The 20,723-nt window shown below is 35.9% G+C and overlaps 1 protein-coding gene across 3 annotated transcripts in view; it reads left to right on the forward strand.

Moving 5' to 3' along the window:
• Window positions 1-20,241, forward strand: part of PPP4R3A (protein phosphatase 4 regulatory subunit 3A) — a 44,224-nt gene extending 23,983 nt beyond the window's left edge. For 2 of the 3 annotated variants that reach the window (XM_005438884.4, XM_055715832.1), the window contains exons 5-15: window positions 6,873-6,950; window positions 7,054-7,170; window positions 7,655-7,771; window positions 8,497-8,628; window positions 8,731-8,833; window positions 10,111-10,269; window positions 11,459-11,628; window positions 13,484-13,626; window positions 16,209-16,399; window positions 16,927-17,153; window positions 19,329-20,241. In XM_005438884.4, the coding sequence (XP_005438941.1) occupies window positions 6,873-6,950; window positions 7,054-7,170; window positions 7,655-7,771; window positions 8,497-8,628; window positions 8,731-8,833; window positions 10,111-10,269; window positions 11,459-11,628; window positions 13,484-13,626; window positions 16,209-16,399; window positions 16,927-17,153; window positions 19,329-19,442 (1,551 nt within the window). In that variant the 3' untranslated portion in view covers window positions 19,443-20,241. Of the gene's footprint in view, window positions 1-1,810; window positions 1,933-6,872; window positions 6,951-7,053; window positions 7,171-7,654; window positions 7,772-8,496; window positions 8,629-8,730; window positions 8,834-10,110; window positions 10,270-11,458; window positions 11,629-13,483; window positions 13,627-16,208; window positions 16,400-16,926; window positions 17,154-19,328 lie in introns of all 3 variants that reach the window. The other variant, XM_055715833.1, reaches the window with a different exon arrangement.
• The last annotated feature ends 482 nt before the right edge of the window (window positions 20,242-20,723 follow it).

Below are 20,723 nucleotides of genomic sequence, written 5' to 3' on the forward strand. Positions count from 1 at the left end.
GAAGAAAATACATCCTGTGCTATATTACATTTCCTATTCCTTTCACAGTACAGCTCTATAACATGGAGGGGGAACTCCCTGAATTTATAAACAAGAATCTGTTGGAAATTGACATTTATGATCAATTCTTGGTTTTGAGAGAATTAAAAAAAGCTATCACAAATTCTATGCCCATTGCATTTCTAAGAGATCAAAAGGCTTGACTTACTGATTTTTCAAGTTCTCACAGTGTAGCTCTCAACCAGGTTTTAGACCTACTTACCTGGCATTTATTTATTTATTCATTTCTTTATAGAGCAATATGTCAGGTTGTGCTTTTCTGTAATCTCTGCCGCCTAAAGTTCCATTTTTCCCTTTCCTTTTTCTACCCCCTCCTTTCCCACAGTCCATGTATAAAATATATGATTCTGTTCCTTCTCATTTCTTTAAGCAGAATAAATAATGTTCTGAGAGCAAAATTAGAAGACTGCTTTTGTTGATTGCACTACTACAACTAATTCTTAAGGCCTTTCTTCCATTATGTATGGTTCAGCACCTTTTTCTGTAGCTGGTTGTGTTATGATACTTTCGTGGAGGTGGAGGTGTTATTTCATGAAGGATTTAAAGTTGTCTAATTGGAGTTCCTGGCATTCATTATTTTAGATGAGATGCTGGTGGTCACTAACTGTATGTGTGTACATTAGAAGCTGTTTCTTTTATAAGTCATTATTAACTGCACGGTTTCTGGGTTGCTTCATGGTAGTTTATTGGTAGCCATGGATGAGTCTCAAGTTCGTAGTTGATGCATAATACAGGTTGTTAATGCTTCTGCTGTTGATTTTAGGTTTCCTCTCCTGGACCGTTGAGAGTGTGACAAATGAGTGATCTTTTTAGGAAATTTTACTTCTCAGATTAAAAGTAAACTCCCTAAGCAGCTGATACCCTGCGATATACTGCAACTGTTGTGTGTACAACTGAGATGTTTTATTTTTTTTTCTCTCTCACTGGCTGTGAAGGAGAAGAAAAACTTACTTCTACCATGAAAAAAGGATGAGCTCTAAGGAGCCCTTTTCATGTCCTGCTGTGTATCAACTACAGTGGCACTTGGCAATATCCTCATCTCAAATTAACTCAGCCATACATTAGTTACAGAAAAGTGACTAGAATTGGCTACAGATTGTGCCATTTTTATTTTTTTTTGATAGGCCAGGTGACTTTACTCAGAATTACCACTGTGTCTTACTTAAGGTATTTGGTGTCAAGATAGGACATCTAAGGTCGCTGACATTTAAGGTTGGTTTTTCAGCTACAGCTAGTGAGTTCTGTAAATAACAATAGGCTGATTCTTAAGAATTCTGGTTTTGTTAGGAGAGATTTTGGACGTCTTTAAAAAAAACAACATAAATTCTATAGTCATGGAAGATACCTGCTTCCATGATTTTGCTTTCTTCAGTAGGCAAGTAACTTCTGCCCATTCTGTGGTAAAACCAAAACCAGAAAATAGGTCACCTTTGGCATTTAGGGTTATGAACTGTATTCCTCGTTCTGTGTTCATTAAGGTTAGCTTTCCCATAATCTTTATAAAAATACTTACACTGATAGGCTTTTCCAAGAAATGGAGGTTAGCTTCTTTGTGTTTCATTGTCTTAAGATCTGTCGCTTTAAGTAACTACGTCAAAATCTCACTAAACTAGATACTGTTGATCACGATGGATAATAAACCCATGATACTACAGAATTAACTGCTGTGGAAACCTACTCAGTTGTAGGTTTTATGATTCACTATATGTAAGATATGAGAGAGGTATATAACTTTTTTTTCCAATTTCAGCCCCTCTTAATATGCTCTTACTGCTTGGGGTCCAGCCTGTTCTAGTCTTGAGATGTCATAGCCACCAAGAAACCTTGCTGAAACACGGAGTTCACCAAGTGTTGAGTGTGGGGGTGGGACAGGTAAGTGGTGTTTCTTACTTTATATGACGCTCTTTTGCAATTTGAAAAATACATACTAATGTTCACACTGGAGGCCACCAGTTCTTTCCCTTTGTATTATTAACTAGTTCTTAAAAACAAAAACTTGCAAAACTGCGCCATAGAGTGAGCAAACACTGTTTCCTTCCGTTCTGTCCCCCCTTTCATTGGCGTATTCTTTTTACCAGCAAGATCCTGCGGTGTTTTTCCAGAATATGGAACATTGTTAGGATAAATTTTGTGCGGTTAGACTTCAGAGTCTTTTATTTTCAGGAAAGTACAGAGTAGAAGGGGAAGATTGGACATATGTTAAAATAATATATGTGCCTAGTAGAGCAATGATCACATGGCATTACTGTACTGGTAAATCAGCTTTTTAAAATACAGAAATCAAATTACTGATAGTCCCCATCTCCCTTTTCAATAACTAAAAAATCGTAGGCATTTAGGTGTATCTGTATATTTTACTGTATTTATATATAACAATGGGCTGGGTTTAATTTTGAAAGTGGTTTTACGGATGGTTACTTATAAACAGAAGAACCCCATGGATGTAAATGTAATTATTGGTAGTTGTTTTAGAGGAAGAATTTTGTCAGTGCATGTTGGTAGGTTTGCCCAAACATATTAGGACTGGAACATCTGCCAGCCTGCTGTTTTTCAGTAGTTGGCTCAGGAATAACCCTGGAGATTACTTTCAGCAGAATTTACCTTGCAATAAAGTACAAAAGGATGTCACCTTCTGGGTGAAATGACTTAGTGAAAGAAGTTTGCAAGTGGTGCATGCTAATAATTTCTGACATGAACTTCTTCATTGTAGCAAATTATTTTCAATGTGTACAGAAACTGCAGATGTGATTAGGTGGATCCTGCTGGTGTTTCAGCATGTTGTCTCAGGTGGAAATAGCTTATTGATAGCTCATGAAGGCATGTGTGGGAAGGCAGTCTGAGATAAAAGGGACTGAAACATTTTAAACTCTAAAATCTTCCAGTGTGGTATCAGGAAGGAATGTTCTGTTTGATGGTAACGTTTTATGAAACTCACTTTCTGGGCTGAAATATTATTTCTGCCTATAATGAATATGGAGGTAGAAAATAGCATGGAAGATATCCTCTTTTTCCAGGTTAGGTGTCACTGAGTTTCTTGGATTTTTTTGAGAAAGGGATGTTTTTCGTCATTTTTCTGTAATCGCACACATGAAGTATTGGATAACTGAAAGTTAATTTAAGAGAGGCCTGCTTTTGAAAACGCTTTAAGTGCCTTTTGGGAGGAGGAGAACTGCTTTGAAAGTTGAATCAGAAATTTGAATGGTGTCTTTTTTTGGATCCTACTTTGTCTGTGGGTTTTCTTGTTTTTAAAGTTATAAATGATTGAGCAAGTAGATGACCCGGCTCAATTTTATCTCATGAACTTTGAAGCGTATTAAATCATAGGAGCATCTGCTTAGATGCTGCAAAAGCATAATGGAATATACTTAGTGTTTGATATATGCATAGTTTAAGTATTGCACATTTAATGTGAAGTACTTAATGGGAAAATAGCTAGCTTCTACAATTACCCTGTAAACTGTCATTTGCAGTTTCAGTTTCTTGGAAAACAGTTGTGACGTTCACAGCCTCTTATGATACATCCAAATGGGTTTTGATACTTCTCTGCATGAGGAGGCCAGATACTGCAAAGAATTAGGCGTTTGGGCCGTGTTCATTTCACAGATATTTTTGGGGGGATTTCTGCAAGTTGGGAAAAAGAAAACAATTGAGCTTGTGTAAATCTAGCATTTGGTGTTGGTGCTTTGTGACTTCTAAAAGATGTGAACTCTGCTCTCAGACTGCATTTCCATAGATTCTGGTAGTGTTGCTCAGGAATGTTGTCTTTAGGTACGCCGCCCTTGTCAGTAATTTTACAGCTTGAGAGAGAATGTCTTGTATTTAGAATGTTCACTGCAATGACAATTTCTCTATAAATGTCAGAGAATTGGGGGTTTTCCCATCAGTAACAGCCTCTCTACCTTTCATTAAGTATCTGGAATGAGGTAACTCCTAAAAGCATTTCGGGGCTAAGGTGTAACTGCAAAGGTAGTAAGAGGTTGGTTTTGTTTTCTTGGAATAATTGCCTACATATTTTTATTATTAAATTATTAATAATTTACTACATTTTATCCATGTAAGGGGAGGGGGGATGCTTCGAATCACTCAGATCTATCTTAATTCATCTGATTTTTAAATAGACTGTAGTAGTTCTGAAGTCTAGAGATTTCAGATAATCCTATTAATTTAAGAATGCAATGGATTTAGTAGAGTTTGGGAGAGGAGGTGGTGTGGGAAATGATTCAATGTTATATTTAATACAGAAGTGTAAAATACTGTGTTATAGTATGTATGTGGAAGGATGAAAAATGGTTACATACCGAACTTCTGCAGATTCTTCCTGAAATGTCAGCGTTGATGTCTTTCATCACTTCCCAATGTTAGGAAGTCTCCTCTACAAATCCAAAACACATGCAAGCCCAGTAACAGGGTGAGTGGGTTGGCCTCCTCTGTGGATAGCCATATCTTGACCCAGGCAGGGATGTGGCAAGATCTGGTCAGAGCGCTGAGCTGGGATCCTGCCCACGCCTTCTCCTGCCCAGCGAGGCCCTGCCTGTCGTGCTCTGAGCCGTGTAGTGCTGCAGGTGCAGCTTCCCTGGCTGCCTCGGTCACCGGGGCTCTGCAGTGGGTCATAAACAAGACCCATGTATCACCAGCAGCAGTGTAGGGGCTCCTGTCTTTCCACATTTTGACTTGAAAAAAATAATTTGATGCTTTGGGTAGTATTTGCACCTTTTTTTTACACAGAAGCACACTTAATCATGGCTCTGACATATTGAAATACTGAAATTTGCATTCTTTTTTTGCAGTGATCATTCTGAGATATTCTGTGGTACTGACTTGCACTTACTGTCAGGTATTATGAAGGAGGTGAAAAGTTAATTTCACACTTAGAGTGGAAATAGAGGTTATGCTTTCCAGTTGGTGATAAGCATGGATCTTGTCAATAGTTTTGACAGATAAGATTAGTTTTACATCTTGATCAAAATAGCAAACAGATAAATGGAAGCAAACTACTTAGCCTTTTCTTAAATGCACTGCTAATGATGGAGAATAACTTGATGTTCTTCAAAAGAACTGTTTTTTTTGTTTCATTTTTTCCATTTTGTGTTGTTTTTTTAATTTTACTGAACAACTATGTCAGTATCTCTACTGTGTGTTAGTTATGTTACCTGTGAATGTCTAATGAATTAAACAACAGAAACTTACCAAGCCATATAGCAGCTGGACAGCAGGTAGTCAGGTCACCCTTGTATGCATCACAGCTTAAGTTACGTTTCTTGAAATCAAAGACCTTAATAGTTGTTTTGAACATGTTTGACAGTTGAAATGTTGAAGTCAAACTTTACATTTCCAGCTCTCTGTCGTCTGGAGCAAATTTCAGGAAACTTCAAATGAGGCCTCACCTCTTATTTTTCTTTTGATTTTGAAGCAGTCACAGAAATACCACTGAAATTGTGTCCAGAAATCATTCTTTTTCATCATCACTGTTAGGTCAGGTTAGAAGCACAGCGCATTAAACAAGAGGAAACATGGGGCGTAACCTAAATACAGGGTTTTCCTCACAGTGTGGTGTGTTGAAATGCCTTGTAGGGTAGTAGGTCATGCCAGCCTATCTGGGGTTGATTTGTGCTGTGCAGTGCCATGTAGAGAGCGTGGATTGCGTTGTGACAGTCCTGTAGCTGCCTTAGCGTGGTGTGCTGTTGGAACTGAGGTACTCAGGTTCTCAGCAAGGCTGCAGGGTGAGCCTGGATGAGATACCTAGATAATACGCAGTTGTAAAAAAGTTCATGTGGATGTATCTGAAGTACTTTCACGGTTCTGCTTTATGCTGCGTAAACATAAGCAAGGCAACTTTGTTTTCTAGCACTATGGTTTTGGGATGGAGGGATGTTGCACATGGTGTACTGACTTCACAAGAAAGAACACTGGCAGCTTAGAAAAAACCTGTTCATATCTGATGTACAGGTATCCTTTTCAAGCAGGTGCTGTCTTACTACTGTATAATATTGGGGAAAGGATGGGGAAGGTTTTATTTCTGGTTTAATCTTCTGGTTGTTAGAACTGTGAAGGTTATGGGAAGCTGAGTATTGCTGCTGCTTTCAGGCTAAACACGTTCGTAATGCCTTGGCTGTGTAGTTTTGCTAAGGTACAGCAGCATGAAAAATAGCAGCATGGTTTTTGATTGCTGCCAGCCAGAATGCTCAATAAATGCTGTATGTAATAGGATCAAAATAGTTATTTTGATTTGATTTCTAGAATTCACCTTTCACAACATTGGGGGGAAAGAATCTACAACGTTCTTACTGTTAGGCAGCTCTCCCTTCATGGTATCCGTGCTTTAGTTCTGCTGCAAGGATCTCGTAACATTTCAAAGATATATGTGTGTGTAGGGCTGAGACCATGTTTATAAATGTATGTAATGTGTATATATATATAAATAAATATTTCTAAATATATGTAAACAGTTGAAGCAAAAGTATTGTAGTGTGGTTTAGGGGGATGGGCACGTTACAAGGAGGAGGGAAGTTAAAGAAAAAGTCATAGACAAAATGATGAGAATGCCAGTAGAACTAGAAAAAGGACAACCGAAAGGCAATGCAAGATATGTAGGAACGGAGAGTTAAGTGTTGGGGGGTGGAGTGGTGCTGAACATAATGAAAGCTCAAAAACAAGATTCATATTAATTTGTTTGAAAATTGAATGATTAATTACAGTACACAAGCATATGTTCTCTTAATTGCAGGAGGCATGGTTTAGAAGAACTTTATATTATACTTAGCTGCCTTTTTGATTTTGTCAAATAAACAAATGGTATTGTTTTGCCTTTGTAGGAAGATGAAAAATTTCTGACAGACTTGTTTGCACAACTAACAGATGAAGCCACGGATGAGGAGAAAAGACAGGAATTGGTAAGAAGACTGTAAAATATACATGAAAGGGACAGTTGCTACAAAGTGATACATGCATCTTTTTTTTTCAGTTACTAACTAGTATATTATTACTGGTTTTCAGGTAAATTTTCTGAAAGAGTTTTGTGCATTCTCTCAAACACTGCAACCTCAAAACAGAGATGCATTTTTCAAAACCTTGTCTAATATGGGCATACTGCCAGCACTAGAAGTCATATTGGTAAGTCAGTTCAAATTTATTTGTGAACAATTATCTCCAGAGAGGTTTTTTTAAAAAAGTAAGTATGCCAAACCTCAGTCACATGGTTTTCTGAAGGGTTTGCTTTGTCTTAGCTTAGCTTGAGATTCAGAACATTTTAAACATTTTTGTAAAACTTGAAAAGTAGTTAAAATATGACATTGGTAAGTGCCTTGGCACTTTTATATTTTTGTTTTCTCATCTGCTTTCCTATCTTCACATGCTGCTTGGTGTACACTTAAGTAAAAAAATAGGGAACTAGATCAAAGGGCAGGGAAACCATAACATTTATTTTGCCCCACAGTTGTCAAATGTACAAAGAGGTTAGAGTCAATTATGTTTTAGAATACAGTTTAGTAATAGGTATGACTTGTAAGTAGGAATTAAAAGATACTTACTTTCTTTTCTTCATTCAGTTTAAGCCTTTATTTTGAGGAAACATAAACGGTTTTATTTGACTTTTCAGGGTATGGATGATGCACAAGTACGAAGTGCAGCCACTGATATATTCTCATATTTGGTTGAATACAACCCATCCATGGTACGAGAGTTTGTCATGCAGGAAGCACAGCAGAATGATGATGTAAGTAGAGGGTCCTCAGAAATGTGTGTACTTTTTTTTTAAATTACTGGTTTATATTTACAACTGTATGAGTGACATGAGTCCTCATTCTGAAGAAGTATGGAATGTAGTCATGATGGTTACAGGGTACTGAACTACTGTGGTTTTAGAAGTTCTGTTAGTCAGGGGACATGAGTGTTTGCCCATTTACATATTCTTGTTCTATTGAGTGTAAAATAAAGCAGCTTAGCATAAATCACCATTTTGGTAAACATCAGCTGTCATACAAGCAAAAAAAAATGTTTTTTAATTGTGGCTTCCTTTAAATGCAAAGTATAAATTTCAGTCTTGATCTTAGCATGTACACGTGTTTTTAATTTACTTGTAAGAAACCTGTGTTCATTTTAATGTCGTGCACATTGAAAGTGGAATCATGGTCCTAAGTGTTCAAGACTAAAGGCTAAATTAGATTGTTAATTTCAGAACGTGTTTTAGCTGCTTGCCTTTTTACTGTTGAATAACTTAACCAGAATGTGTCGCTGGGCTGTAAAGTTAATTTGTTTCTGTTAAGTTTAGGGTTGGTGGTGTAGTTTACATTGTACAAAATTTTGATAAAGCACCATCTCTGACCAGGTGGGGTCACCCTTTCAGAAGGTAATTTCTGAATTCTGAAGACTGGGGGCAAGGGAGTAGCATTAGAATTGACTTTTGCTTTTTTTTTTTTTTTTCTTTTTCCCTCCTGTTAGGATATATTACTCATTAACCTCATTATAGAACACATGATTTGTGACACAGATCCAGAACTTGGAGGGGCAGTGCTACTCATGGGTTTACTTCGTACTTTAGTTGATCCAGAAAATATGCTTGCCACTGCCAATGTAAGTAAATGCCTTCAAACAAAACTACCTTTGGTGTTTTTAGAGTATTTGATGATATGTATTACATATAGTTTGTTGGTTGTTTTTTTTTTCATTCTTTAGAAAACAGAAAAGACAGAGTTCTTGGGTTTCTTCTACAAACATTGTATGCATGTTCTCACAGCCCCTTTATTGGCCAATACTACGGAGGACAAGCCTAGTAAAGGTAATGGCATGCTGGATTTTGGGCACATCAAGGTGGTTGAATGTCAGTGTTTAAAATAGAATAACAAGGAATGTTTTTTGTTTTAAGGAGAACCTGAGACTGTGATACATAGTTCAGAGTAAAATGTTGATTCATGATTTAGTCATTTAAATAATTTATAAGTAAAATCAGCAGACACCTGCTTTAAGAACTGAACAGCATTTCCTGGAGATTTTGCTTCAGCAAAAATTAAAGTATTTGTATAGTTTTTAGTAACTCAACGGGACTGTTCATTGACACAGAATTGTAAATATGCGTAAGAGTTTTTTAAGGTCAGGAATTACTAGAGAGGATGCAAAAGTGCCCCTGATAAGGTGTGTATCACAATACTGTGCTGAATTTGAGGGTATTGGTTCTACATCAGACTAAGAACACAGCGATCTGTGATGATAACTGTTCTTGCTGGCTACTAGCAGCAACACTGTTTGTTTATTAATAGTATAACACATCTAAAATGGAGGTAAAATGAGAGATGTAAATGAGACATAAATGTCCTCTCAACTTTTTAATTTATCGTATAGTTTTCCAAGGGATTACTTAAATTAATCTGTTCTATTTCAGCTGGCTCCCGGATAGATTGGGAGTGAGATTTTTTACCATTTAAAATACTTGTGTTCTTTAGCGGTAGACAACCTGGCAATATTTTTAAAAAGGTAACACTACATTTAAAAAAAAGAATAAATCTAACGTTTATTTATTATTTGTCTACTTAAAAGCAGGGTTTGTGTTGTTTTGTGTATGTTGTTATGATTATGTCCTAGAAGTATTAAAAGAGCCCGAGATTTCTTGCATAGTACTTTTGTTAAAAGGCATAATAGATCACATTTTTAGTACAGACTGAAGTCAAGGCACTGCATATAGGGCAATACTTTGATACAGACATGTGGACATCCTAATGAGATTTGGTTAAATAAGCCTCGCTGCTCCTGCTGGTGTGAAGTTCCATGTTCTCTGAACCTTCAAACACTGATTTAAGACAGACAAAATGTAATTGTTTCTATAGTTTAAGAGGATTTCCTGCCATGTCTATATAAATAGAAAATACTCAGTCTATAATACGTTTGTTCAATTTCTATTTTGAAGACTAAACATACCCTGCAGCATGTTCCCTAAGCTATCTGTGGGAATATACAAGAACTTGGAAATGTTTACAAGACTGCAGTTGAGTATTTAGAAGTTTGCTTCTGGAGGCAGTATTCTAGATATGTTTAATTATTTTGGTTTTGGTTTTATTACAGATGATTTTCAGACAGCCCAACTCTTGGCATTAATACTGGAATTGTTAACTTTCTGTGTAGAGCATCATACTTACCACATAAAGAACTACATCATTAACAAAGATATCCTGCGAAGGGTACTTGTTCTCATGGCCTCGAAGCACGCTTTCTTGGCATTGTGTAAGTTTGAAAGCTAAAGAATAAACTAGTATTTTGTGAATGTGGAGTGTTGCATCTCTTCGTTCTGCTGGAAGAAATCTTGTGTTTTGCATACCAATTTATATGTTCGTCAGCTAGTATTAGTAAATAAGTTTACATTTATAGATGTCTTTTTTTCTAAAAAGCAGAAGGATTTTTGTTAATCTCAATGTAGAGGTGAATTGAAAAGATGGTATCTCAGTACTCAGTATCCTAAGAGAACCATTGTAAGTTTTGATATTTTTTAGTAGACATTATCAAAGGTATTTAATTAGAGATACAGTTATCTGATTGCATTAAAACACACAGAAGCTCATTGTGCTGCTCTTCAAACTCTAGTAGTTCTTGACCATGCTCTGCACAGTAATAACAAAGCAGTGTGACTTAATTTTGGAGGCAAGGAAGAGATTTTTTCCATTATTCTGTTGTGCACATAGAGTAAAACAAAGTCTGAAGTTGACTGAGCAGTGCCATGCAATAAGATGGAACTTTTAAATTTGTAACTGATTCACCTGAGGTTGGGTTTAGAAAACTTGAATAATCTTTTTTCATGTGCATCTAGCTGCAAACCAAAATGTGCTGCCTTGTAGTGAGATGACCTTCTGCTTTCTCTTTATGCGTGGACATTCATGTACTTGCGTATGCTTTCGGGAAAAGCTTTAAACTGGATGTATATTAACTCTTTGGTTTACTACATGTGTGAAGAAAATGTAATTTACAGATTTTAAAATGAGATAGTTTTCATCCTAATCAAACAGGGCTTCATTGAATGTAATCAAACTTACATTTGAATAATAGGAATGATAAGCAAATTTCCCAGATCTACTGGGAAAATATTTTCCCTTTATCATAAGTAATTTAAAAAATGAAGATACACCTTTATGTTAGTAGTAATATAGTTAAACAGTAGTATATTATTTCTTCAGTGAACAGAGGTGGTTTCACTTGTACAAATATATGGAGAATTTCTTTATGATAAAATAGATAAGTAATCTTCAGCAGTATAGTCAAGACTGTTGAGAAGCATAGAATTAGCTGAAAGTATTGTCTGGTTCTAATAATGTAATGCTGTATAAAAACTGAGGTTGCAGATTGCCCCGAGTAATTTCTGGATTTTTTTTCGTCTAAATTTAAAAATTTTAAAATTCTTATGGCAATATTTCTGTTTCAGGTGCCCTTCGTTTCAAGAGAAAGATAATTGGGCTAAAGGATGAATTCTACAACCGTTATATAATGAAAAGTTTTTTGTTTGAACCTGTGGTCAAAGCATTTCTAAATAATGGTTCCCGTTATAATCTGATGAACTCTGCCATAATAGAGATGTTTGAATTTATCAGAGTGGTGAGTGCTGTTACGTACTGAAGATACTTGTTGGATTGGTTAATCTTGGTAGTTCAAGATGACTTTTCTTTTTACTTGTTACCCTAAATTATGCTGTCATAATGGGACCATGTGATACTGTATTTAAATGAACTTTCTTTTATATCAATGTTACATATTTGTACATGTTCTTTCTTACATTCAAGCAGTACCATAACTTGAAAATTAAATTCAGTCAAGAGTGTATTCACAGTAACAAGATTTGCAAAGGCAGTGCTAAGCAACTTGCATCATGCAGATTGGATGATACTGTTATGACAGGAATGTGATTTGAAGCTATTGCTATAAACCCATCAAATTTAGCTGTGCTTTGTGATGTCAGTTAACAGAATATGGAAATATACAGAAGAGATACCAGGGGTTTTTGTGTATACTAAAGGAGTGATAGAAAGTTTCTTCCATGGGGAGTCTCTCGAAGTGCTCATGCCAGTTTGGCTGTCTGCACAGTACTGTTTCCTTACTGCTGTTTGCATCCAGATTCTGACAAGATTCTGCACAGACCATAAATGTTGTAAGTGGGGCCAAGCTAGGGTGCAGACAGTTGTGGAGGGTTAAGTAGGTGAGGAAAAAAGGAGGTTTTGTCACCTTTTGCTGTCTTCCATGCTGATGACCTCTTTCCTCTTTAAGCTGGGACTCAAGGTGATTTAAGACTGAGATGACCTAATCATCATGGAAGAGTTGATGTAAAAATGGTTTTGAAGCCATGAAAAAAGTTAATCCATATAGGTGATGGCACTGACTTCTGTGCTGTGGTCTTTCAGTACTCCGTGAGACTGGGTGCTGATTCTACAGTTTATGCTATGGGGAAATAAATGATCTTCTATTTTGTTATCCTCTCTTTGACATAGATACCCAGGTTGCATTTCAAGAACACTTCTTGGCATCTCCCAATATTTTTTGTCAACTTTTTTTATCTAGGTTTGTTTTTAAAGAGAGAAAATGTATAAGAAGTGTGGTTTTGTTGTTGCTGATGTATTTACCTTTCATAAGAGGTGACCTTTGAGCATGTAGCCAAAAAGGAAAATAATCAGTGTATTAAGATTTATGTTGCTTTGTTTGTCCTTATTAGATGATAATTCAGGTGTTCATTCTGCAGTGTATTCCCGGGGCTGTGCGGTGCTAAGAAAGCCAGACAGTGCACAGGAGCAGTTTTCCTGCTGCAGTGTGCAGAGCTGTGCTGCTCTCAGCTGCCTAGGGTGGCTTTGGGCAGCCACAGCGCTAAACTGAAATAGCAGAACAGCTGGGAGGCTTTTGTAAAGGACCTTGACCAGCACTGTGCGGCAACAAAGGAAAAACTTGATGTTTGTTTCTAATGAAAAATGTCTTCCTTGTTCTCATCCTAAACGAATGCATTGAATAATTATTTTTGTATAAGTAATTTATTTGCAGCAAGGAAAGAAACAATATGAATGTGAAGTCTGTATCTCATAGACATATTTTTTCATCGAGTGATTACAACAGACACCAGTTAATCTATCAGTGTAAAAATATTTACAAGTTTCATTGGGAAAGACCTGTTAGATTTGGTTTTGGTATAATTTTCTATCGGGGTTTTAGAATCCGTGTTCAGGAGAGGATACTGCTAGAAATTTGCTGCTGTTATGCCTGTTTTGCTAATCAAATATTTGAAGCTCTAGATTTTTAACTACACTTGTATGTGTAATATTCATTTTAGCATAAGTAAATTAATAGGGTGCTTCCTATGGAATGTTAATAAAAAATCCCTCATTTGAGTTATTTTCTATTAAATAAATTCATTTCAATTAAAATAATCATAGCATAAAACAATTTGCTTTATGTTTGTTCATTCCTGTAGGAAGATATAAAATCGTTAACGGCTCACGTGATTGAAAATTATTGGAAGGCACTGGAAGATGTAGATTATGTGCAGACATTCAAGGGACTGAAACTACGATTTGAACAACAAAGGGAAAGACAAGATAATCCAAAACTTGACAGGTAAAATGCACTAAATGCTCTTACTAGTATATTAGTGCTTTACTAGTTTAGACTCCTGCTTGCATCTTAAGCACTGTTGAATTTACCTGTTTAAAAGTGTGATTTTCAGATGTGTCGCTTCAAACTCTTGATCAGCTTTCAGCTAGCATTAGTTGCTGGACCCCCAGTAATAATGCTAAGTTGTTATATCCTAAACTTATGAACACTATTTTGATGAGGCTGGAAGCCTGTCAAGTGAAGTTCATTTGCCCAAATAGCAGATTCCCACTGTTTCTTTTAAAGGATTATTCAGTTGTGAATTTCCATTCTGTGGATTTTTCCTTCAAAAATTCACATCAGATTTCCTTTTATTTTAATTAGTTTGGAGAGTAGTTATTTAGATAAGCTCTACCAAAATGATTGAGAAATAGAATATACTAAGAAATTTTCAGAGAATGCTTTTTTGTCACTGTTAATTTGCTGATGGAGTAAAAAATAATTTGATGTAACACTTGAATCACTCCTCCTGTTTGCCAGAACAGAAGTTCCCTTCCTTAGTACGCAGTTACCTAAGGTTAAAAGGTTAGGGTGTATAAAAATAGGAAGTTTAGGACTTTTTACTCCATTTATTTTTGTCAAATGTTATTACTACAAATGTGTAGTTTCATTAAAAGAAAACGTACTGCTTGTGTGAATAAATGAGTTACTCTTTAAGAATTGTTAGCAAGACCTGTTCTTGTTCGGTTGTCCCAAGTTTGTGTGAAAACAGTTTAAGAAATTAATCCTAAATAGTCATACTAGGACATCCTTAAATTTCAGACTTTTAAGCTATTTTATTTTCTGCCACAAGATTTCTTAACCAATATTTAAATTTCGGACTGGTACAATTAAAATGAGAGTGTAATCATAGATTTGTTTTTAAAATGTTGAAGCATTTTCAAAAGTATACATGGGATCTGCAGTTTTGGGTAGTAGTATTTTACAGGTGAGACGATCTTGGCTTGTGTCAGCTTAAGCTTATTGTTTTAAACAGCTGTGAAATTCAAGCCTATGATTCTTGCATTAATGCATGTGTTAGAAAGAGCACCCAGCCACTTCCTTCAGTAACTTCCATTTAGTATAGGAAGTAAAACATTAGGCTTTTCTTGGCTTAAGTTGAGCTAAGTTGATTGTGTATAGGGGTGTTGCTTGACTTTATCCAGCAGAAAATTATAGCTTCAAGGTCTGTAGCTCAACCAGCCAGCTTTTTACTTTCTTTCTTCATCTTATATAGTGGCTGCACAAGCCCCATTCACAGTCCATGTAATTTCTTAAGTGAAAACCCAGAAATAATAAAATGCAAAACCCAAGAATCTGTTTACCCGTTTTAGCAAAGAATAGTTCAGTAAGGAAGGAGGCCAAAAAATTTGTTGACGCAGGCCACAAAAGTATTCAGAAGAGTGCCACTTAAGTAATATTTTTACACTATTAGCAGAACTTGAATGTAAATGCAGTGTAAAGTGATGCATTGTGTATAGATCCAGATTATAATGTTGGCAAGCAAATTATTCAGTATTAAGATTTTTAAAACTACATTTAGCGTTCTTATTTAATACCTTGTAGTTTCCTAATTTTTCCATTCTGACTTTTTCCTGCAGCCAGTAACGCAAGACCTTTTCTCTAAATAGAATAAGCTGAGACTATATTACTAACATTTTGATTCCAGTAACAGAGACTATGAAAAACATCAAATTTCAGACTTAATTGTGACCAGTGAATTTTGAAGAAGTGCTACAGAAAATGTGTCAACCGTTTCATGCTTTTGTTGGAAATTGACTGTTAAAAATCAACATTAGCAATAAAAAGAGTGTTTTTAACCTCTCTTCCACTTCTCCTCCCCCTATTCTTCAGGGTGCACATCACTGTCCCTCTCCTCCAAGGCCGTAATACTGCTTCTGTGAGAGAAAAGAAAAGGAAAATGGAGCTGAGATAGACCAACACTAGTAATAGATCAAATGGGGAGGGAGAAATAGCACTTTGTATCCAAGGCTCTGAAGAATGCAAAAGTTTGATAGTGACCAAAAATTTAACAGATGGATGTAGCAGAAAGAAATAGCTGTCTTTTTAATGTGTCTATTTTAAACTGAAGTCACATTTAAACTAGATTTGAGGTTGGGTTTGTTTTTCTCTTTAACACATTGGACCCCAAATACTGACAAGTTGTAAAGTATTTTCAGAAAAAGTCTAGTTTCTAAACTCTTTGTTTTACTACTTTTTATTTACCAGTGCAAACTGCTAAACCTAGCCTGAATGCAACTTTAGTGACATTTATTAAAATTACTTTTAATAGTGCTGTTTGTAAGCTACAGAATTTTGGACAAGGTAGAGTAGCCTGAATGTGCTATTAGCAGAGTTCTACCTTATTTGATTCTTTATAAAGAAAAGTTTTTAATGCTTTTTGCATTGAAAATACAAAGATTTGCATTACAGAATGATTTGCTGGTGGTTTTATTGCTCTACAATATTTGTATCTGTAAGCTGTCACTGTAAATGTCAAATAGAATTTTTATTATTAATATGAGCTGGTTTTTTAATCATAAGTTTTAAAACTTACTGTTCTGCAGCATGCGTTCCATTCTGAGAAACCATAGATACAGAAGGGATGCAAGAACCTTGGAGGATGAGGAGGAAATGTGGTTCAATACTGATGAAGACGATATGGAAGATGGAGAGGCAGTGGTGCCCCCTTCTGATAAAACTAAAAATGATGAAGATATTATGGACCCTATCAGTAAATTCATGGAAAGGAAAAAATGTAAGTGATGAGAAGAAGAATGCCATATGGTTTATGTAGGAGCAGTAACTCCTATTCTTTAGTCCTACTGCAATGAAGGCTCTGCATGTATTTATTCCGAAGTTCTTAGATTTTGAAATCGTGACACCAAGTTGGTAGACGACCCCTTCAAAACAAGTTTTGTTGTCTTTAAAATCGGAATGATCCAAAACGTTGTTGATTTCTTAAAGCATTTGAGTGACAATCTTAGCTGATAGCCACGTTTTCCTGTGTTTTATTCAAGTTTCTAATTAAAAATCTTCTTGAAAATGTTCAGGTGATATCATTGGTAGAATAGAAGTGTTCATTCCTGGCCAATGGCAACAGCTGGTAGGTGGTATAGTCGTTTGGAGAGGAAAAAAAAAAGTCTGTGATGACTCACTTTACCAAGTTGTACATAAAATATTAAGCCTTTTCCCACACAGTAAAGTCATTTGTAATTACATTTTTTGCTTGATTATATTGCTTTACTTCCTCAATTTTTTGTGTGTGTATTTTTTTCTCTCCAGTGAAAGAGAGTGAAGAAAAGGAAGTTCTGCTGAAAACTAACCTTTCAGGCCGTCAGAGCCCAAGTTTCAAGCTTTCCTTTTCCAGTGGTACAAAATCTAACCTTACCAGCCAGTCATCTGCAAGTAATCTGCCTGGATCACCAGGGTCTCCCGGATCACCAGGGTCCCCTGGGTCTCCAGGATCAGTTTCTAAAAGCACATCTCAGATGGCAGCTATTACAACTAAGGTAGTTTTGAATGGACATAGGTTGACTTAATTGTTACAGACTAGAAATTTGCTTCAGCATCTCTCCCAAGTTTGTGTGAATTCTGACGTGTTAAGTAATAATGGACTGTCTGGTTTGTGTGTACTTTTTGTCTGGCCTTCAGCATTTTTAAGGAGATCTTTCATGTATATAAAAAGAAATAAAAGCTCTTTTAACGCCCAAACTGTTGAAGTATGAAGCATATCATTAGCTGCTCTTTGCAGTGATCTTTACTGTGAAATACAGACAACACCTGGCTTTTGTTAAATTGCACAGGGTTGTTTCGCAGGTAGAAATACTTTGGAAACATTGCCAAATTTTGCCAGGCTCCATGATGTCCCATGAGCTCCATTGAGAATTTCTACTGTTCCATTTTTAATATTGTTCAGCATGATAAAACTGGCACGTGTGAAAGAAAGAAATTGTATTATGAAGGGGTGGTTGCTGTAAGCCAGAACAAAAAGTAATTTTTAATATCTTAGCATGACTCCTTTTACCTCTTGAAATAACGTAGTTTTGGGTTGGAACACACTGAAATAGAAGAAGAAAGCCTGTTTAAATAATTTTAAAATACACTGTAGGATGCTGTAAGTATTATTTCCATTTCTGTGGAAGGTCAGGTATGTATCTCAGTTCTCAGGTGGCCTTGGAATAATTCTGATTCCTCCTTATTTTTTAATGCCACCATGCTGCTTGTTCACCTAGTTTTTAGTAAAGGCAAATGGGGTTTTAGGGTTTTTTTCTTCCTTATAGTAAACACGACTTAAGTTTGTGTTTGGGTTACCTTCTGTTGAAAACTCCAGTGTGAGAGGAGTTCAGCTGATGGAAGAACTAAGGGACACTTCCTTTAAATTCTTCTGTGTAGGAAGAGGAAGCAGACTTATTTCATTTATTAAAAAAACACAGTAGTTAATCAAGCACTTCTATAAAGGCATAAAATTGCTTGGAATACAGTTCAGTCTATTCTGTATTTCTGCTGGAGGCTTGTTCTCAAGTGTAATTCCTTGAATCTGAAATGGACTTGACATATGGAGCGTATTGCATACAGTATTGGCTCCAGAATTCCAAGTTGTGATGGGAAAAGAAAAATGATCAGGTTACACTGAATACACAGTGTACTGAAAAAAACTGTTCATGGGTTCAGGCATAAGCTATCTTCTTTCACTGCAGTGTGCACTGTTCGTCAATGTGCTACAGTTGCAAACTAGAAACTGTTAAAATTGGGTTTTTCATTAATTACCTGATCCTATTATTTTATGTGTAGTATACTCAGTGTTATGTTGTATGTGACTGTTCAGAATGTGTGTAACTGGCTGGAATTTTCTGGTTTGGATGTCTGTCACTAGACACCCAAATAAGTAGTATGATCTTTGAGTAAAGCACCAGTAACTGCCATTGTAGTCAAATGCTGGTTGAGCTTCAGAAATTGCAGCTTAGTGTAGTTGGAGGAAGTTATAGAAGTTCATGCTGCTTTTTCATGGGTACAGACCTGCCTAATCTTAAAATTTGTGGTTATTTGCAGTACAAGGGAGTTTTTGATATTACTAGATATGCTTTCATCTTTAGTGGCCAAGTTGTTTAAATTCTGTAAGCTGTATACCTCATTTAATTGTATTATACAAAAAATTCTTTCAGCTATTACACATTTAAAGTAGCTTCTGTGAAGACAGCCTGTGTTTTGCAAGTATTGTGATTCAAAAATTCAAATTGAAGGATATTCTGTATTTGTTTCTGAAATGCTTCCAGATTGCTCATTGCTGCAGTCAGCTATGCTTGGTACAAAACAAAGAAAAAACCCAACCACCACCCCCCCCCCCAAAAAAAAAACCCCATCTTTACAGATAGAGCTTCAGGGGCACTTACAGTGGCACTTAGCAAAACTAAGTAGACTTGTGGATTTTCTTAAATTTCAACTGGAAATACTTCTATCCAGTTCGATAGGTAAAACCCTGTTTTGGACTTACTCATCTAAACATTTTCCAGACAATGTCATTTTCATCCATACTGAAGGATTTATTTTTATTCATTTTACTCAAAACTTCATGAATCAGTATGTGTATGGCAATATTCTGTGCAAACATAATTTTCCAATACAAATGTGAAGTATCAATGTACAAACATTTTCTTAATTATAGTAATTGTGTCTTGTCTTTGTAGGGAGGCCTTGTGGGGCTTGTAGATTATCCTGATGATGATGAAGAGGATGATGAAGATGAAGACAAAGAGGAAACTTTACCTTTGTCAAAGAAAGCAAAGCTTGAGTCATCGTAATGGCAACTGCTGAAGAACATTACCAGTTGGGGGAAGGATATTTTTTCCAAAAACAAAACAAACCCACAGCAAAGCAGCAATCTTTTGTGAATTACTGTGTGTGACACAGATCAACCTATACAAACAGATTTCTGCCAATCAAGTGCCAATTCAAAGGAGCAGAAGAAGGGGAAGAAATACTTCGTTTAGGGGAAGGACTTAACGCCTTTGAGCTCTCCAGCTTGGACCACACATTGCCCTTTTCTCAGGGAAGGAAATGGAAAACAAAACAAAACAAACAAACAAAAAGCCAACAGGGCAGGAGTTTTGTTAGTGGAACTCTGGATTGGCTGGTCAGTTGCTACAATCAGAATATGCTTTCTTGGACCATGTATGAGACTTCTGAAGAAAAGGCATTTTTTGCCATAATTCTTCACTAGTTAAGAATGCCAGCAGTTTCTTTGTATAAAAGAGACCTGCCTTTGAAATCATACATTCTGAACATTTTAGTCAAGCTACAACAGGTTTTAAAACCTCTGAGGGGGAGGGCTGAATATAAAGTTTTCTCTTTTTTTTTCTTTTTCTTTTTTTTGTTTTTTTGTTTTTTTGTTTTTTTTTTTTTGTAATCTGTTCCCTTTGCCCTTTAAACTGCAGAAATTTTTTTGGAGGTGGGGGATTTGTTTGTCCCTTCTTGATTAAAGATTGAGTGGAATTCTAGATGTGGTCACTTTTGTGTCATAATTTTTTTTTGCCCCCCTGAGTGTATGCTTAGTTGTTGAGTATATATTTGGGACCATTAAAATTTTTTGATGTAATATAATCTCACTGTTGTGCTGGTACCTGTTTCACCCTGTGTAATTTTGTTCTGCATCACAGTTCTTAATGTGTTTAGGATTTTATGGAAGATGGTATAGTTTTTACCGGGGGAGAAAAAAATCTTACCACAATGTGCATAAAAGCAATACTATTTTGTGACTAAATATTTTATATGAAATTTTACATCAGCAACTGTCGAGAAAAAATTCAGGGAAATAGGATGGGATAAAAAAAGTGAAACCTATAAATATGAAATTAGTATTCCAAAGAGACTTTGAAATTTCGTAACTCAGAACAATGATGGTAGACCAATTCATCAACGTGCAAGGTGGGTGATTTAGGAATACCAATATATTGACTCATTTGACTTACAAAAATAAAAAAGACGTAATTAAAGCTGAAGGAAAATGGCATTAGTGGTATTTTTTTAAAACCTCTGAATCCCTTTGGAATACCAGTTTTAGTGAATCAAAGATGGTTGTAGAA

Source organism: Falco cherrug, chromosome 7, assembly GCF_023634085.1.
Source record: "Falco cherrug isolate bFalChe1 chromosome 7, bFalChe1.pri, whole genome shotgun sequence".
Lineage (NCBI taxonomy): Eukaryota > Metazoa > Chordata > Aves > Falconiformes > Falconidae > Falco > Falco cherrug.